Raw genomic sequence first — 18,567 nt, forward strand, 5'->3', positions numbered from 1 at the left:
TTTTGTGTAATATTGAACTTTAAGATATTCTAAACAAGTATAAGTTAGGTCCTAAGAGTAGTTTTAAGATTTATCATTTAACCATAAAATTAAATGTGTTACAAAATATTGGACTTATGTTGAACCAGTTTTAACATACTCAACATAATATATAGATTATAGACATAATTCATTCTAATTTAAACACTAAATATGTATATAACCAATAAATAACTCAAATAATTTAAAATAAAAGCAAACTCAAATTTGTATTATTATTTTTTATATATTTAATAAAATAATTATTTTACAAAAACATCCTTATTCATCTCCCTTAGTTACCCTCGTGTATATTACTTGGGCATGGTGTTGTATTACTTGCTTGATTAGACCTGCATAATTATATTAATAAATCAGATAATTATGTTTATAAGAGATTAAATTGTATCTTCACTCACCTTTTTGGCAGAGCTCGTCTAAAGCTTTTCTTGCCAATGATCCACGAACCTTCAAACGTTCACTGACAACAGACGGGGTAATAAGTTTGTACGATGGAACTTCTTTTAACAGTTTGTCGTATGATGCTTTATCAAACAAAACTTGATTGTTCAACTTGTCACGAACTTTACCTTTGGACCACTTCTACACTCAAAATACATAAGAAAAATTTTAAACATAACCTTAATCACGATTATTATCAGTTTTGAATGGATAACTGACCTTCTTTTTGGCTTTGCCACCGGATCCTCCTTCTTTTTTCTTTTGAGTTTTTTGGGGCTGCTTGGACGAGCCCTTTGTGTCCTTCTTGGGCGGCTAAAATACACAAAATAAACACGGTTAGCCGAACATCTATTATCTGGAACAAGTCGTAAGACATCGGTTTCCTAACGACATATTAATTGACAATCGAGTAGCATTCGTATCTCGCGTCGATAAATTTGGCATTTACTATACGTACAACGAACGAAAACACGAGTAATCGATGACGACATAATTATCGTGAAAACCAACATCGTTGCAATTCAGATAGTTGGGAAAAACGTAAAAGCCACATGGTTTTAGGGAGCGATGTTGGCAAGTGTCAATTGGAAATGTACGGTAGTACTAGGGGAAAGGAACATCAGTAAGGAAAAAGCATGTCTGATTTTCAATAGATTAAGTAATAGAAACGAAAATAACTTACCATATTTGTTTAGAATAGACCTGACAAAAATTATTAAAGTCGAGCTGAACGCACCGACAAACCGTGTTTTATTCCACCAGAAAGAATCGAAAACACGACGTGACGGACGTCGGGCGACAGGGAAACAAAACTTACAATGTGCCCAACGTACGCTCCAGTGTTGCTAGAATGACGATATTTTGTTTGTTTTTTGTGTGCTATTGGTAGCACCACTGGTGCTGTAGTTATCATTTATAATTTTGTCCTACCGACAACAGCTGTTTGAAAAATCCAATTTCGTTATCAGATATCACGTTATTGGAATAATTTTCCCAAGGTATATAGCTCGTTAGTCCGAAAAATTGAATAAAGTAAATTTTCTTCTTTGGGGAATGTTTCACTGACTTCGACCGTATATCCAAACAGTGCTAATCGCGTGCTAACATGTCCGTGCACGTGTTCAGCAACAACGTGAAGGTTCTCAGTACGTATTGCTACGAAATCATGGTAAATTAGAAGAATGTGTGTACATAGTCTGGTTTACAGGGAATCGGAGTTTGTCATTGGCTGTCTGTTCGTCTTCACACTATAGCACTGAATCTTCTGAACCTCAAGTCATTAAGAATCCGTCGTTGTCGCAATTGAAAAGGGGTACCGGAGGTCGGTCGAGTTTCAATGGGGTGGTGGCTACCGTTTTTGGAGCAACCGGACTTTTGGGCGGTAATCTCATCAACAAATTGGGCAAGATTGGGACACAGGTAATTTTTTGTTTAGACCATTGATATCGATGTCGTAATTTATTCAAATGTAAATTATTTGTAACAGTTGATTATTCCATACCGAGGAGATGCCTACTTCATAAGGGATTTGAAACTAGCTGGTGATCTGGGTCAAGTTTTATTTCAACCATATCACTTGCAAGATGAAGAGTCTATCAGGAAAGCAGTAAAATACTCGAATGTTGTCATTAATTTAGTGGGACGTGATTGGGAAACAAAAAATTTCAAATTCAATGATGTCCATGTCGAAGGAGCTAAACGTATTGCACGCATAAGTCGTGAGATGGGTGTTAAACGATTGATTCATGTATCTGCACTTAATGTTGATCCATTGCCACCTGTAAGTTATTATCTTGTTTTTATATTAAGAGGATGTAATACCCGCATGTGTTGTCTCCGTTTTACAAGTGAATAACTGTAAATTTTACGCTCAGCAGATCACGCTTTGTTGTGTTAGCTTAAGAGTTGGAGTGAATTGAATTCTTACAAAATTTAAAGGTAAGAGTATTATTTAGATGACCTCATGATTTATTACTATATTTTAATTTTGAAGCGAGTAATAAGTATTTTAAAATTGTACATTTTTTGTACATCTTAAAATACTTATAACTCATTTAAAAATTAAAATATAGTAAAAAGTCCATGAGAATCTCTAAATGATATTCTTACCTTTAAATTTTGTAAGAGGTCAATTAACTCGAAATTTTAAACTAACGGATTAAAGGATGATCTGCTGAGCGTTAAATTTGTTACGTTACATACTTGTAAGACGGATACAACACATGCGGGTATCACATCCTTCTAACTATACTTTTTAATATCCTCTACACATCTTCTATTGATAATTTATAGTTACTATTTAATAGTAAGAATATAAGATAATACAGTATACTGTACTGTCTTGTCTTTTATTTTGATATTTTTACAAAAATATTAATTATTACAGTATCATTATTTCAGTTGCTCTAAAATTTTTTAATTATTGATATATTTATAATAATATTATTATAGGTAGTTTAATTATAATATTTGGTAATACATTTTCATCCGTTGTTCTAGCCTATCTATCTGAAAAAAGGATCAGGATTTTTGTCATCTAAAAAAGTTGGAGAACAGCTAGTTCGCGATGAGTTTCCTGATGCTACTATTTTTCGTCCATCGGACATTTATGGTCAAGGGGACAGATTTTTATTGTAAGTGCCTCATAATATTATCATTCATTAATGTTAGGTACTAAAATTTAAAATGATTTTCGAGTTCTAAGTATTTTTATATTAAAAAAACTTGAGTAATTTGCTATCATCAAAATATTTGATTGAAATACCTACTCATTTGCCGTCATTTTATAATGTTTTGGTTTTATTACTTAGTTATTTCAAATTTTTAGTTTCTCTATAATTCTACATAAATTATTAAAACAGTAATATTATTTTGTACCAAACTAATTTATTCAACTTAGTGTTTAAACATCAATATTTATTTTAAATCTAAATATGTTATTTTTATAAACCAATAAGTATTTTTACCTCTACTATTTTATTTTTATTTTTTCAAAAAATGTTTACAAAAATATTAAAACTTGACTTTTGGTTTATAAATTACTAATATAAATTCTTAAATTTGTTTAATGTTTTCACTTGAATTATATTTTCAGCTAGGTATGTTAAGTAGTACTAATAAATATGTATTGCATATTTTTTTTAAAACTATTTATCCTCTTAATAATACTATCACTACAACTGAGATTAAAAGGTCCAAACCTGGGGAAAAAATTATTCTCAAAACAACAAACCGATTTTAAGACTCAAACCTAAGCCTACGAACTTACTTAAAATCCAGGCCAAACACTGCCTTAAAATTAATTAAATTTTCGGTTTTGACTTTTTTATAGAGCTCATTTGCCTTCAATAAAAATAAAAAATCTATCCTACTCATATTGAATGTAATGTGTATTCTGTTTAAAAAGAGAATATACCAGTTCTGAGCACTTTTTCCCACTTACATCAGTTTCTACCTGGTATATATTTTTTTGGTACAGAAGTATAGTCTATGATTTGCCCTCGAACCAATTATTATATTCAATACAATTTGTTATGAAATAGCAGTATAAGCGATGATTCTATTATTACTTGTTCAATGCATTGATTTATGTTAGGTACTAACGTTGTAAAAATAAAGATGTGAAACAATAAGATGTAGTAAATGGAAAAAAAAAATGTTAGGTTTTAGAACCAATACTATTGTGTTCCCTTTGTTTATTTTTTCAACAATTTTTACTTTTATTTTAGGTAAAATTTATTGTAATAAACAATGTGCTTGAAGATTTATGCCACAAATTTAATACCTATTATAAATAATATGTAATATGTTTTCAATTCTTTCATATTTTAGACAAAAATGGTAAAAATTTGTATGATAATTTTGTAAATAAAAAAAGATATTTAACTTTTCTGGTATTCTTATTGATAACTTATTATTTTAATATATAAAAATAGATAGTTATTATAAATCGTATAATACAAGTATTTATTATATTATACTTAAAGGCTATTTGAAAAATATTTATTGTTTAGGATGTACAGTCATGCATGGCGTCGTAGTCATCAGCAAATTGTTTTATGGCAGAAAGGAGAACAAACAGTTAAACAACCTGTCGCAGTTTCTGATGTGGCATACGGCATTGTGAATGCTATGCTTGATCATACAACAGCAGGAAAAATTTATCAAGCTGTGGGGTATGTGAATCGAGATTACCTGATAATATGTATACCTATAAATATAATAAATTATAATTGCAATGTTATTTAATAACTTAAAATTTTTAGGCCAACTCCTTATATGTTATCCGATTTGATCGATTGGATTTTTGCAGTTTTGCGCCGTAATAGACAATTTAACTTTGATTATAAACGCACTGGTATTCTGGAAAATCCTCAATATCTATTAAAAATGTGGTTAACAGACAAACTTTGTCCTAGCTGGCCTCCAGGCTATGTTACTTCTGAGCGTTTTGAAAGAGTAAATAATTTTGTAAAATTATGCTTGTGAATTTATGCATTTTTAATCAATTACAAATGTGTTATGAACAACATTTATATGTTCTAGGAGTTTGTAAGCGATATACTTGATGAAAGGCTTCCAACATTAGAAGATCTAGGTGTAAAACTAACCAAAACAGAAGAACATATACCTTATGAGCTTAGATTTTTGAGAGCTTTCCAGTCTTATATAGACACGATTGGTGAATTTGAAAATCCTGCTCCTCCGCCAGCTTACATAGCACCACCAAAGCGTAATTTTACATAAATCGTCAAAATTAGGTATAGTAGATGAAATAATCAGTATTTTAGTAAAATGTAGTACTCAAAAATATAATATTTTTACTGTATATTCGTTTTTATTTACAGACTTAAATTCTTGACATTTATCTTTATCTTAATAGTAAATATTAAATAATATAATAACATAATTATACATTTTTATCTATAAAATAGTTACAAAAAGTACCGTTCACATTTAAATCCAGTCATTATCAGAAGGCTATATTATATTATAGGAATACTGACTAGGTATATTCATACGGCTTCAATAACTTAAACTGAAAAGTTAATTTCATTAAATTATACAATATATTTATAAATTCTTTTTTTTTGTACCTAATCCTAATCTCTATAATATAATAATAAGACTTGAACAGAAGATACATTCTATTACAAAGTTTAAGTCATCTTAATGGCTAGTATCACATCCGTCCTGAATTGTCGTTTTGATGTTTCAGAAACCATCTGAAGAACGCGTCTGTCGCAGTGGACTTAGTCGGCTGTGCCACCAATCAGAGTCTAAAAAAAGAAAAAGAAATACATAAATAAACTAAATAAACAAATAAATAAATATTAATTGTGTTAGAGTAAAATCAACATTTTGTCAAGTAAAAAATAAAACCAAAAAAAAAAAAAATTGTAAAATGTATATTTTGTTTTAAATAAATATTTGTGTTCAATTTGTATGTACATCAAACATCTTAATTGTAGAAGAGTTGAGTAAATATATTATGGTACTTAGATGAATAGACAAATATTTTTCTGAACTTTGTTCAAATTTGGATTATTAATTTGGTACTACAGATTTTTTTAGGGTAGTGAGGTTATAGTGTTGACATTTTTATTTGTATAAAAAAAATTCATAACTGAAACTAAATAAGTTTGTTTTACTCTTTATGTTGTTAAGTATTATGCCATTATGATTACTAATTACTAATTATTTATGTATTTTAAAATTTATTAAACCCAATTTTTGTTACTTATCTACCTACATCTTATTTCAATGAAAAAGTATTATTTTTATTATTAAAAAATTAGTATCAATATGTAACATCTATATTCTATAGCAGAGGTTCCCAAACAGTGGGTTACATTTTTTTATATCATAAAATAATTAATACCGGGTTACTATAAAAATATATACAATTTATACATTACAAACAAAGAAAATATAAACTTTATGTATAAATATGAAAATCAATCATAGTCTATGTCATATACTCATAGGTGAAACTATAGCCTGACCTAATACTGATTAAATAACATATCGACTTAATACTAATTAAAATGTAATTAAAAAACAAGATTGAAATTAGAATATTTATATATATATATATTATATATAATTTGGCCTGTCCTGATAAATTCTAGTTTTGCCTATTCATATACTCTCATATGATACAATATTTTCTAGTAACTAATATGTCTTTATTGTGCATTTATGACTTTTCATAAAAAAAAAAGAAAAGGTGATTAGTATTAGATATTAGATAGTAAGAGGATTGCTTAATTTTCCAAAATGGGTTGTAAGTACAATGAAAATTTTGGGAACTCTGTTCCATAAATAAAATATAAATATTACAGCTACTTATCTATTGCCTTTTAATAACGTAATATACTTGATTTGCATATCTATTTAATAGTATTGTCTGTGAAACATGACATAATTAGTATTAAGATAATTAATTTGTAATTTATATAGTTATATTAGAACGATTAGGTATCGCCCAACGTAGAGATGGCAGTCGATGATTGTAGTTCGAAGTCATGCGTTGCCAACTATATTTTATTTGTTTAAAAACAATAAAAGAAACCACCCATAGTAAGAAAAAAATCTTTGAAAAACCATCTACTTGAACTTAAAGAATTATACGTTTCTTTAATTGTCAACTCTTCAAATCGATTATTAAAAAACACTACATTAACATAAAAAAATAAATAACAAATTAAAGTGCACGTCCACGTAACTATCAATTGAATAAAGGAGGACCTTGTTATACGTTATTATCGATTTAATCGTATATGAATTATTTGTTCATTATAATTTCAGATGATTTGGAAATAATATTTATGTTACTCAGTTACTGTTTGGGAGTCTTGTCGTATTTTAAAACACAATATTACCAATATACCTATTAACTATAGACTATTATACTCGTTTAAAATATTAATACAAGTTTATGGAAATAATTAAACAGCGGCAAGCGCATAAAACGATTATTAAAAAAAGAAGAATATAAAACGAAAACAATTTAAAGTAATTTCTTATTCATATTTAAAAGGTAACTCGACCTTTTAGTTTGAAAAAAGGTCTTGTAAAATCTAGCCGGAACAAATATAAAGGGTCCTCTCACTGCATATAGGTTCCCTTCTCTACGTCACCATGTCCAATATATTATGTAATATTATATTAACCTATTTGCTTATTGTTTTTTGTTTTTGTTTACTATACTGATTTTAAATGTTACCTACTTATTCATTTAATATAATAATAAAAAAAGAAGGTTACTCATACAGTCATATTTTAACAAGCATATACAGCATATACCTATATAGCCTTTAATATAGTATAATATATTATAGGATTTTAGGGCTTTGTAATCATATAGGTATAGTCCTCCCTCCTCCAATCATATTTTTGGCCATGATACAGAACTAAATCCGTGCCTCTTAAATAACAATTGTTAATTTTTAACATTTTTCTAATATCAATATTCTAATATATAATATTTTTCTAATATTCATGTAATTATTTGTATGAACGCCGAGCCCCTCGAAAGTCCGGTCCCCAGTACAATGGGCCCTTCTGACTTCCCCCCATAAGCAGTATAAGCAGTAGTAAAATGAATATTTTTCGTTCATGATACTATAAAATAATTTTAGGGACCATCCATCCCCTAAATTGTCGTATAAAATTCTTCTTTCGGTATCTACCGACTACCAACCACTAACCAACCCACTCCAGAACTTTAATTACGCTGACGCCACCACTGGTTGTAAGTATTTATACACATAGGTATATATTATTATTTATGTATCAAAATGCCTGTTTGACAAACTAACAGGGACCGAACTTCCTATGTAGTAACAGCAACCAACGGAGTTTTTGACTACTTATCTTCCTCACATGGATTTCCTTAATAATTTGTCGTCTAATTTACGTAATATTTTAATAAATTCGATTGTTATATTCTTATCACCAGATATAATTTCAGTTTCCACTATCCAATCATTGTTTACCGCCCAAACATTGTACAATCATTGTATGGGTACCTACTGTTCTATTGTACAACAAAATTAGGTTCTGTAAAATGTATAGTGCCATAGTAAAATTAAAACAGAATTTAAACAAACATGGACGTTGTATACTTATAATAGTAATCAAAACAAAGATTATAAGATCTAGGTATTGATAAATAATTTTTAAAAATGGTACAATATCAGGACTACATTTGATGGTTGCAATACAAAATTGAAAATATACCATATTTTGTTTAAAAAATACACGTTTTCATGATTCACATATTCTGTTGTAATGACTATTATATAGTATAAGTAGTTGAGATTACAACTTTATTTCAAAATAAAACAATGTATATTGTTTCTATTCTGTGTCTTATTACAGACATGAAAATAATGATAAACAAGAAACAATTAACCATATTTTATGAAATATGATAAAATAAAAATTACATATTAATTTAAAACAAAACGTACTGATAGTCGTAAGTATATAACTAGATATATAGGCACCGTTTTAGGTAGATATAGGCGATGTTGACGTTTACTTAAGTGCGTAAAAGAGATAAATAGGTCAGTGGCAATATTACTAGGAGAATATTAAGATCTAAGACCCTCTTCTTTTTGTTTTATTTGTCCAAGAACAGTTGGGATTGAATATTAAAAAATGGGTTGCTTGGCACTATTGGTATATACTATTGGGCTTGATTTCTCTTTGAAGTTAAAAGAAACGCCAGCGCGCTATTATATGAGAACGCGTCCCGACCGGGGTCCGCAGAGTTGTTTCCGAAAGACTGGTGATGGGGAAATCGGAAGTAGGAAGTTCAGTTGTCGTGAGTTTTGCAATGAGGACTGCGAACCGCGTGTCCGTTGACCGCGGTCACGACCTTGTTAGCGGTAACGCACCTATAATTGTAATTTTGCTGTATACATAGGTTCCTATATACAACGCCGTGTTAGCGAGCTGCGGTTAAACAGACACCCGCGTATATTATATTCATAATAATGGGGGTTCCGGTCGAAGTCAATGTCTTCCGAGGCCCTTATATTATATACGTAGGTAAAATATATAAATATATTTGTAATACACAGGTGAAACGTACTATAAAGAACAGAATAGAACGGTGTGAATACATAAGGTTCGAATGTAAAATATAGCTTAATATAAGAATATGTAAATATAATTTTCGAGTTTTCGACATTTCGTCGTGAATGGAAATTAAATAATATACTTTGGTAAAAGTGAAAATAGTTTCTAGTTTCTACGATTAATATATTTGAAACACATGATAACTTAAATCGGACGAAAAAAGCGGTTTTTCGTTTAAATATAGGTAATCTATATCCAACTTTGTTAAAATTAAAATTTTAAATAGATATTCATAAAAAAAAAATTGTCTCAAATAATTTTGATATTTTTAGAAATCTATAACTGGTGCAATAATAATTAGTCAACATACTAATTTGTCTTATATGTGCTCATGGTTATTGATTACTGCAAGGTTGAAATTTAGGTGTCATAATCTGTTATGGTAAAATTATTGATTACAATTTTATACATGACAGAAGTTTTTTCTGTATATTCAAAATATTTTATTGGAATTTTTTTATAAATTTTTTTTGTCTGCCTATTCATACTGACTGCTAATCTAATTTATAAAAAAAGCCTGACAAAAAAAGGATAAAATTGTCCTCGGTAATTTTCATCACAATGGCATCGATACCTTGATTTTGACCGTGTATGTAATTGCAGCTATGGAATTAATCACAGCTTTCAAAACGTGCTTGTAATGAGTTATTAGAATTATTACATATACATTACTGTTGCACCCCTCTCAAGTAGAGCATACGAATTCAAAGTCAATCTACGATTACACCCGACAAGCTAACATACACCCATACAAAAATCACAACAAACGCCGATATGATATATTATACACAGTAAATGTAGGTACGACGTGCGAATATTTTTTACCGATTATTGTTTTGGATTCCTGTGGTATATGCCACGCACACACGCACACAAACACACGCTAGCTATCCGGAAATGATCTTGCGGAAGAGGTGTATATTATAAAAATAACAAATATATAGTTATTCAATAAAATACAGTCGCGATTGTGAGTGCGTCGGCCGTCGTCAGACTACTTAGCTGTTGCAGGTACGCTAACAGAGTGAACCGGAGGCTGCTCTTCTGGCGAGAAAAAAAAGATATTACTAAAATGTATACACTAGCATTACATATACATGCTGTATTGCTGTGCCCGATGAAACTTGCAAATGCAGGCATTATAATACATAAATGTTATGGGTAATTATATTTTCATATATATGGTTAAATATAGTTTTTTCAATAAAATTTGTTGCCATATTTGACCATGCTTTCGAGAATTCGCGATAAATATACTTGTTTTGTACAGTACACAACGTAGAAAATATACTTCATAATAATAGTTAATAAGTACAAGATTCAAAAAATGTGTGAAATTGAGTTTTCGCATATTAGACATATACTGTGCGTATCAGTGGCGAACAAAACCCTAAATCGCATGACAACTCAAAGCCATATACCTATTATTAAAATGGGGCATAATCTTCTAAGGTAGCTTCCCAACCAAAGATAAATCTCGTTTTTATGAAATCAATATCTTTGATCTCTTAATTTTATAAAATCTCTGATTTTATTATTTTATAAGTCTTCTAAATATTAGCCCAGAAAATTGCAGAAGTCTTATTTTGTAAAATGAAACATTGAAGCGAAAAAAGATCATACTATGATGTATGAAAATATTATACACGTGCTACACAATTGCAGTCTCCTCCTCAAAATTAAAGCTTCGAAAATGCTGAGTAATGACACTGTTTAAATTGTTATAATAATAATAATAAAAGTTTATTGCAACAGCATCAATTTAATATGGTTAGATAAACAATATATAAAAAGCAAAAGGTGCAACTCATCCTATAAACACATATATCAACAAATATTATACATTTAAGTATAGTTGATATCATTGTAAGCACAACAGAGCCTCTAAAAATAAAATTTGTGTTGCCGCCACTGATGCACACAACACGTTTATTGCATACATAATTATTACAAGACAGCTGGAAACAACGACACCACGTGCAACTGCCAACCCATGTTTGTTGTGTTATGCAGATAAGTACATAAACATATTATAATATATTAGACGATAGTACCACAAATGCAATATACATGATATAATATATTCATATATAAAATATTATATTATTATATACATAGAACTGCACCTCAAAATTGTTGTAATGATTTATTTTAAAATACACTGCATGTGAGTATACACGTTTTCATGCAATAACCAAACCCCCGAGGAGGCGAGGACCGTAGACGAAAAAAATATACTTAATCTAAGACATATGACGTACACTCCCCTTCCCTAAGTTAGACGTCTATAAAAGATGATTTGTTCTGTATGACCATATGGGAAAATAAAATAAAAACGTAGAAGTAAAAGATACTTCGTATTATACATAATATAGCCATATAGGTATATACATATGCGAACACAATATTCACAGAATAGCATTAAAAATCCATAAAGCCGCAGTGGTGTTCCCATAGGGTATAATAGTGTATACTCTCACTTTGATGTATACATATATACATACACAACGTAAAATCATCACAAGATGTTAACAAATCATGAGATACATCGGACATCCTACACTATACAGTGTAAACTTTATAGAGACGTCCCGCGGGGGGTTTTGATTGAAATTCGAATATCGTCTGCGTGAGCTGATATATTTGAAGATTTTGAGTTATATATAGCTGCTGGAAATAATATTACGCATCAATTGGCCACTTTAACGAAGCACTTTGTCAGATAATTATTGACATTCAAATTTTTTACTTTCGATCATGGACACAGGACACGTCTCGGTCACCCCCTCTCTTAATAATATAAACCACCAGCATGATATATATAACATACCCCTAGTCGGGCACTCGATGGCTACTGAGTAAACATTAAAAAAAAAAATCGATGGGAGCATCACTGCGATAAAGGTACAAAAGCGCACGTTCAGATGCGTACTCACCGAATGACGTCGATCGGTTGGTGCCGGCGGCGACCGTTGTGCAGTTGGTGGCGACGTCTGTAATACGGTCGTCGCCACGACTGCCACCGCCACCGCCGCCGCCGTCGTTGCGTTGAGCCAGCGCGGGCGTCAGTTCGTCGGGCGTCGACGACCTACTGTCGGGCGACTCGCACACGACCGTTGCCGCCACTGCCACCGCAGCTACGTCCGGTATCTGTGCACATACACACGCACAAATACTCAAACGTCATTTCAGCCCCAGATTTTAATTTTTTGTTTATTCGTTGGTTAGGGGGAGGGGGTCAAATTGATGGTTCTTTCGTTCTTTTAATATATTTTTTTCTTTCGATTTTTTGGTTTTAGTCTTAAAATAGTATATAGTTTAGGTATTAGGTTATTTTAACGTGACGCACCCCCCTTCACGTCAATCTCATATATGTATTATGTATTTACCGTTCTCGAGTTTTGCGCCGTGTCCATGAAACTTCGACCACGTGCGTACTGGTACACGTCGAAATCGTTGGTCACCTCTTCGACTTCCACGTGCAGGAAACTCTCTTGACTGCCTGTGAACTAAACGTACAGGCACACACACACACATACACACTATTAATAAGATTTGTCATTGAACGTTATATTCTTATATTATCATAATATATAATATAAGAATATAATATATAAGTACCTATATAATAATATAATGCAGTGAATAATAATGATAATGATATTAATACACATAATAATATGTATAGTCCGTATATAATATACCTAATGTTATTAAAGAGTTATATAATATACATATAGTACAATATCGACTAAAGATTGACTAGAAAAGATTATCTAATTTATTATTATGCCCATAGATATATTATTATATAGGCCATTGACCGTTCGATAGTGTTTAGAATTTTTTTTATAAACGCCTATATTATTTAAATCAACATAAACGTGCACAGATTCATATGCAGTCAAATAGGTGCAGGCTTATATTTATAATACATATGTATACAGCTATACAGGTTACTCATAAGTTATGACGATTAACATAATAATGTAATACTAATAGCTATATAATGCTATGTATAATGTATATGATATGATTAAACATTCTATTTTATTATGATGAACGCATTTTTATCCCAACCTTCTCGGTTACGTACGCCGCTTCTCAGTTCAAACTCCAAAACAACACATATATTACCAAATTACAACCAGTTTTCAAAGTTTCGAGTTACATTAGTATTTCCTAAATTATTGCGTCAGACATCCTTCCACTAACTGATTATATATTTTTTTAAACTCCTTACAGCAGTTGTAATAAATTGATAACAATGAACTGTTTCTATTAAAGTATTTTACGTAGGTACAAGGTACAATAGTCAAAACAAAATATTTTAACAATTCATAGATTGTAGTTTTTAAAGCTTACATTTTTAAATTATAAATAAAATGAGAAATTGGTAAAGGATATTTCAAAATCATAAATCTTTTTAATTCATTTTGAATAAACCTAAAAACTTAACTTGCAGTTTTTACTCAATTTAAATTTGTTATTTATATAATTTATAATAAATATTTAAATATTATGATTGAAAATAAAATAAAAATGTTAGATACCTATCTAAAGATTATTTATTTTTATTTTTGAATAGTTGTCGAGATATTTTAATAACTATATTATTTAAGCTTATTTTTTAACTTTACTATTCAAGTTAAAATAATATAGTTTATATATTGTTTCACCGAGAGACGTATCAACAGAAACTCTTTTTTCGAATAGGTAAACTGTTTTCTGTTATAGTGCAATCATACACATCCTATATTAGCAAATGACAACTGAACCACAATTTATGTTATATATAGTCACAATAAACATTCATTTAATATACTTAGATGGTATTGGATCAAAGAATAAGATGAGATCATTTTTTATTATATCACTTATATCGTTATAATTAAAATAGATCATCTTTGATGATTAGTGATCATATTCTGACTAGATTTTGAGTTTTGTTACATGATTATAACAATTATTTATATTTTACAATATGTCATTTTTCGTTTTTTTTTTATAAAAATCATTTTAAGTATCTACCTAGTCAATAATTATGTTAAATTATAATATTAAGTATAGTTAATAATCAAGTATTAAAAATAGGCTCTTGTGATTAAAAAATATAAAGGTAGTTACCCAAAAACAAATTAAAACCCCCTTACTTATCTGAATATTGATATCCAATTTATACAATTCAGTTTTATGATTAAATTTTAAATTAAATAGTATTTTGTTCTGTTTTGGAAAAAAATCTATGACTGTATATTATTATTATTATGGCACAATAAATAATAGCATAATATTTGTAATAATAACAGAAATATAATAAGTTAACCATTGTTTATAATAATTTATACCCGTATAGGTAAAAATAAACAACGCATTAATGCTTACTATAGTTGTATGACGTGCAACCAATCATGAGTAACTAACCAAAGATAAAATTCTAAATGGCCCGAAGGATTTGTATAATTTTTTTATGAAATCATTTTATTTCATTTATCTAATTGGTCATAACTCATAATCAAAAAACGTTACCAACATATTCCAATAACTACATAACTTAAAATATTATTATTTACTATTTTTTTTTGGCAAATTTATTTACTAAATAATCTCAGTTAAAGAAGTATAATATTATTAATAGATAAAAATGTTCTAAGTCTACATGGTGAGTGATTAACAATTAAAAGTGTATTCATACTATTTATTCAGTATGGACACATCATAGGTATAGAGTGCGATAATAGTAGGTTTATATGAAAAGATGTATATATTATATATGTATATTCTAATAATGTCCCAGAAATACTATAGAAAAATAATCAACTTTCAAATTGAAAAATGTATCTACTTATATATAAGTGATATTTATGAACAAGCATTATGAAAGAAATTGTCTGTATTATGTTATATTATATTCAAATATTATATATATATAATCCAATATTTTCAACTGAAGATGAATTGTTAGATTTGTAATTATTACATAAAAAAACGGATTTGACTCGATTTATTTTTTTCAGTACATATTGTAGTGAAAAATAACTAAAAAAACACATCTCCAAAACATCATAATATCTGTCGTCATATAAGATAATTATATTCTATGTCTCCAAAAGTTTTAAGAAAAAAAAACTAAATTAGGTAATTGAAAAAGTTAGCAATAAAACAAAAAATAAATAATGTTTTTGTGAATCTGAATAAACAAAATATTACCTATACCTATTGAATAATTCTTTTTATTGTCCTCAATTAATTTAAAAAAACTTTCATCAATATTATAATACAAATTATTCTAGTTTCTAATGTATCTATACATATTTCAGAGATAATATGGATGCATATTGTATATTATATTTATTATGGGCTACATAGTTATTATACGCAATCGATAATTATAAGATAGTGTAGGTACTCACCTCACTTTATAAAAAAAGAAACCAGGCTATTATAGTGATAACATTAGGATAATTTTCGTACAAAATTACTGAAGTGAATTATCGTGATTTTACACTGAAAACTTTCACGTATCACTAGTTTATAATAATATACACGTCCTAAATTTAATGTATATCATTAGGTATAGTATATAAATCATCCATTTGTAAATTTCTACTCGCACAGATTTTTCGATGATCAACGTCACTACTAATTAAGAATACAGAATTTATATTTTCATGTACTTGTACATTGTATAAAGGATATATACAGTATACCCAATACCCTATTTATTCATAGAAAGAATATTTAATTGCATTAAATGCTAAAACCACGATCCACAATTTTTATTTTCACTCCAAATTAGAATATTATTGTTTTACAATTACACCAGTCATTTGTCATCATGTATGTACTATCGTTTACCGAAATTGCTGAGGTATTTATTTCCCTATCACATACTATACATATAGGTACACGTACAATATATTATATTATTATACGAATGCCAAGGTTCGCAGATTATCCGAATAATATGATGTTATTTGTGCCGACGAAAGGAATCGTCAACACAACAAAATCAACCTTCACTTTAACGGTTGCGACTTGTTTTCCTTCGAACTCTACATGCGTAAATGCATAACACCTCATTCACATAATATAATACAGAATAATACAGTCCATAAGTTCAATTTATGTTAGGGAACATCCTCGGTTTGTAGTAAAATATTTTTTTTAAATTTCTTATTAATTTATCGATTTTAAATATTATGTGAAATTAATATTGTAAAATTTAGATAGGTACTAATTAAATATAAGGTTATTATGTAACAAACATTTTTGACGTGAATTGTTTTTACATTCTTATAAAAAATAGGCGGTGATCGGTAGTAGGTATATCTATGCCATTTCAAATAATATTCTATTTTAATTTTTTTCAATTTTCTCCAAAAGAGCAAATCGTATTCCGCAATGAGTTAAAATTACGGGCAGTGAAAATAAAGCACCAAATGTTTTATGTAATTAAAAAATATCATATAGATAAATGTTTTAGGGATAAATTTGAATATTTTGTGTCGTATTTTAAATTTATGAAAAAACTAAAAATAATTTTCGAAAACTATTGAAGACATTTTGGTAAGTATGGGTTTGTTTTTTGGGGAATTTAACTTACCAGTAAAAACAGCTTTCAAATAAATGAATAAGATATATATATATACCTATATTTATTAATAGGTAATAATAATTCACAATGTATCCTATACCTACATTAAGACATCAAGGCTTTTATTTTTATGGCCGTTTCAAAGTTTTACAATTTCAATTTATTAAAACTGTATGACTATAATTTTTAGTTTAACAAAAAGCTCGGTAAGAAAATAATTAATATAGGTACAAGGTTACTAATATACTCATATCATATTCATGAATATATTTTTGGTATTATATTTAATACATTTTTAAATTTATAACCAGTGAATTTTATTTTTATGAGTACTAGCAAGTTTTAAAAACGTTTAAAATAGCATGTATCTAATAAATACTAATAATAAATTCAGTTTAATTCATAATCGTTATTCATAAAATATGATCTTAAAATATTAAAATTATTGCCATATAATATATACTTCTATGATTCTAAATATTATATTAAGCATCATAAAGAAATTACACGAGGAAATAAGTTTTTTCAGGAGACTTAAATATTTTAAGTGAAATGGTTTGCATTAAATATTAAGCACAAATTATATTCACATTCATTAGCATTGAGCCTAATTTTTCATGTTATCACGTTATTTAATCTATAATCGCCTTTCATCCTCTTCGATATATTTATATGCGTTTATTAACTTGTTATTATTGCATTAGTTTTAGGGAATATTTCAAAGTTATCTTAGGTCATTAAATATGTGAACCTACATCCTTAATTAATATGATAATATAAAAAATAATATGATACAAATAATAATTTATTATATTTTAATCTTATCAATACAATTTTAAGATTGAATGTTATATTTTATAGTAATTAATGATATTATGTAGGATGTGCGACCGTTATTGAATTCTGGTGTTATTCAAGTATCAAAACACAGGTATAACGTGTATAATTACAATAATGACGATGTAAATGTATTTAAAATTAGTTATATTTTGTACCTTATACTATAAAAACAATAATGAACTCATCTTTTAGAATATTGGGTAATTTATTCATGTAACATAATTTTATTTCAAAATGTATGTCTGCAGCATATAGGTATATGGCAAAATATGCGGGAGGATCGTGATACACCCATCCTCATCATCAACGTATGACATACACCCAAGACAAATGATGGTGATGGTGGCATGTTGTAACCGTTTATTTAATAACACCGACTTGAAACTTGTTTTAATACAATTGTACATTTATAACCTATTAAAAATTTGTGGTTACCGTTAATGTTTGATCACATTGTTGTTTTACCCTAAAAAGAAAAATTATTATTCACTCATTTTCAG

The 18,567-nt window shown here is 28.6% G+C and overlaps 3 protein-coding genes across 9 annotated transcripts in view; 1 reads left to right on the forward strand and 2 right to left on the reverse strand.

The window, feature by feature from the left end:
• Window positions 1-245: 245 nt before the first annotated feature.
• Window positions 246-1,321, reverse strand: RpS25 (ribosomal protein S25). Its single transcript, XM_015519031.2, has 4 exons — window positions 1,163-1,321; window positions 700-792; window positions 438-621; window positions 246-371 (listed from the first exon to the last, which is right to left on the reverse strand). The coding sequence occupies exons 1-4, from the start codon at window positions 1,163-1,165 to the stop codon at window positions 301-303; spliced, it is 351 nt and encodes a 116-aa protein (XP_015374517.1). The 5' UTR covers window positions 1,166-1,321; the 3' UTR covers window positions 246-300.
• A 142-nt stretch (window positions 1,322-1,463) lies between these two features.
• On the forward strand, window positions 1,464-5,920 carry ND-39 (NADH:ubiquinone oxidoreductase subunit 39). The gene is made up of 8 exons (XM_015519035.2): window positions 1,464-1,625; window positions 1,688-1,899; window positions 1,967-2,260; window positions 2,980-3,113; window positions 4,494-4,655; window positions 4,746-4,938; window positions 5,026-5,240; window positions 5,699-5,920. The coding sequence occupies exons 1-7, from the start codon at window positions 1,586-1,588 to the stop codon at window positions 5,224-5,226; spliced, it is 1,236 nt and encodes a 411-aa protein (XP_015374521.1). The 5' UTR covers window positions 1,464-1,585; the 3' UTR covers window positions 5,227-5,240; window positions 5,699-5,920.
• Window positions 5,278-18,567, reverse strand: part of LOC107169317 (ring finger protein goliath) — a 57,699-nt gene continuing 44,409 nt past the window's right edge. For 2 of the 7 annotated variants that reach the window (XM_015519033.2, XM_015519032.2), the window contains 3 exons: window positions 13,020-13,139; window positions 12,567-12,780; window positions 5,278-5,759 (listed from right to left, as the gene is read on the reverse strand). In XM_015519033.2, coding sequence (XP_015374519.1) covers window positions 5,695-5,759; window positions 12,567-12,780; window positions 13,020-13,139 — 399 coding nt within the window. In that variant the 3' untranslated portion in view covers window positions 5,278-5,694. Of the gene's footprint in view, window positions 5,760-10,455; window positions 10,675-12,566; window positions 12,781-12,801; window positions 12,931-13,019; window positions 13,140-18,567 lie in introns of those variants that run through there. The other 5 variants (XR_016192009.1, XM_089229090.1, XM_089229089.1 and 2 more) reach the window with 5 other exon arrangements.

Source organism: Diuraphis noxia, unplaced genomic scaffold (assembly GCF_037042655.1).
Source record: "Diuraphis noxia isolate RWA-SAM2 unplaced genomic scaffold, SU_Dnox_SAM2 contig0005, whole genome shotgun sequence".
Taxonomy (NCBI): domain Eukaryota; kingdom Metazoa; phylum Arthropoda; class Insecta; order Hemiptera; family Aphididae; genus Diuraphis; species Diuraphis noxia.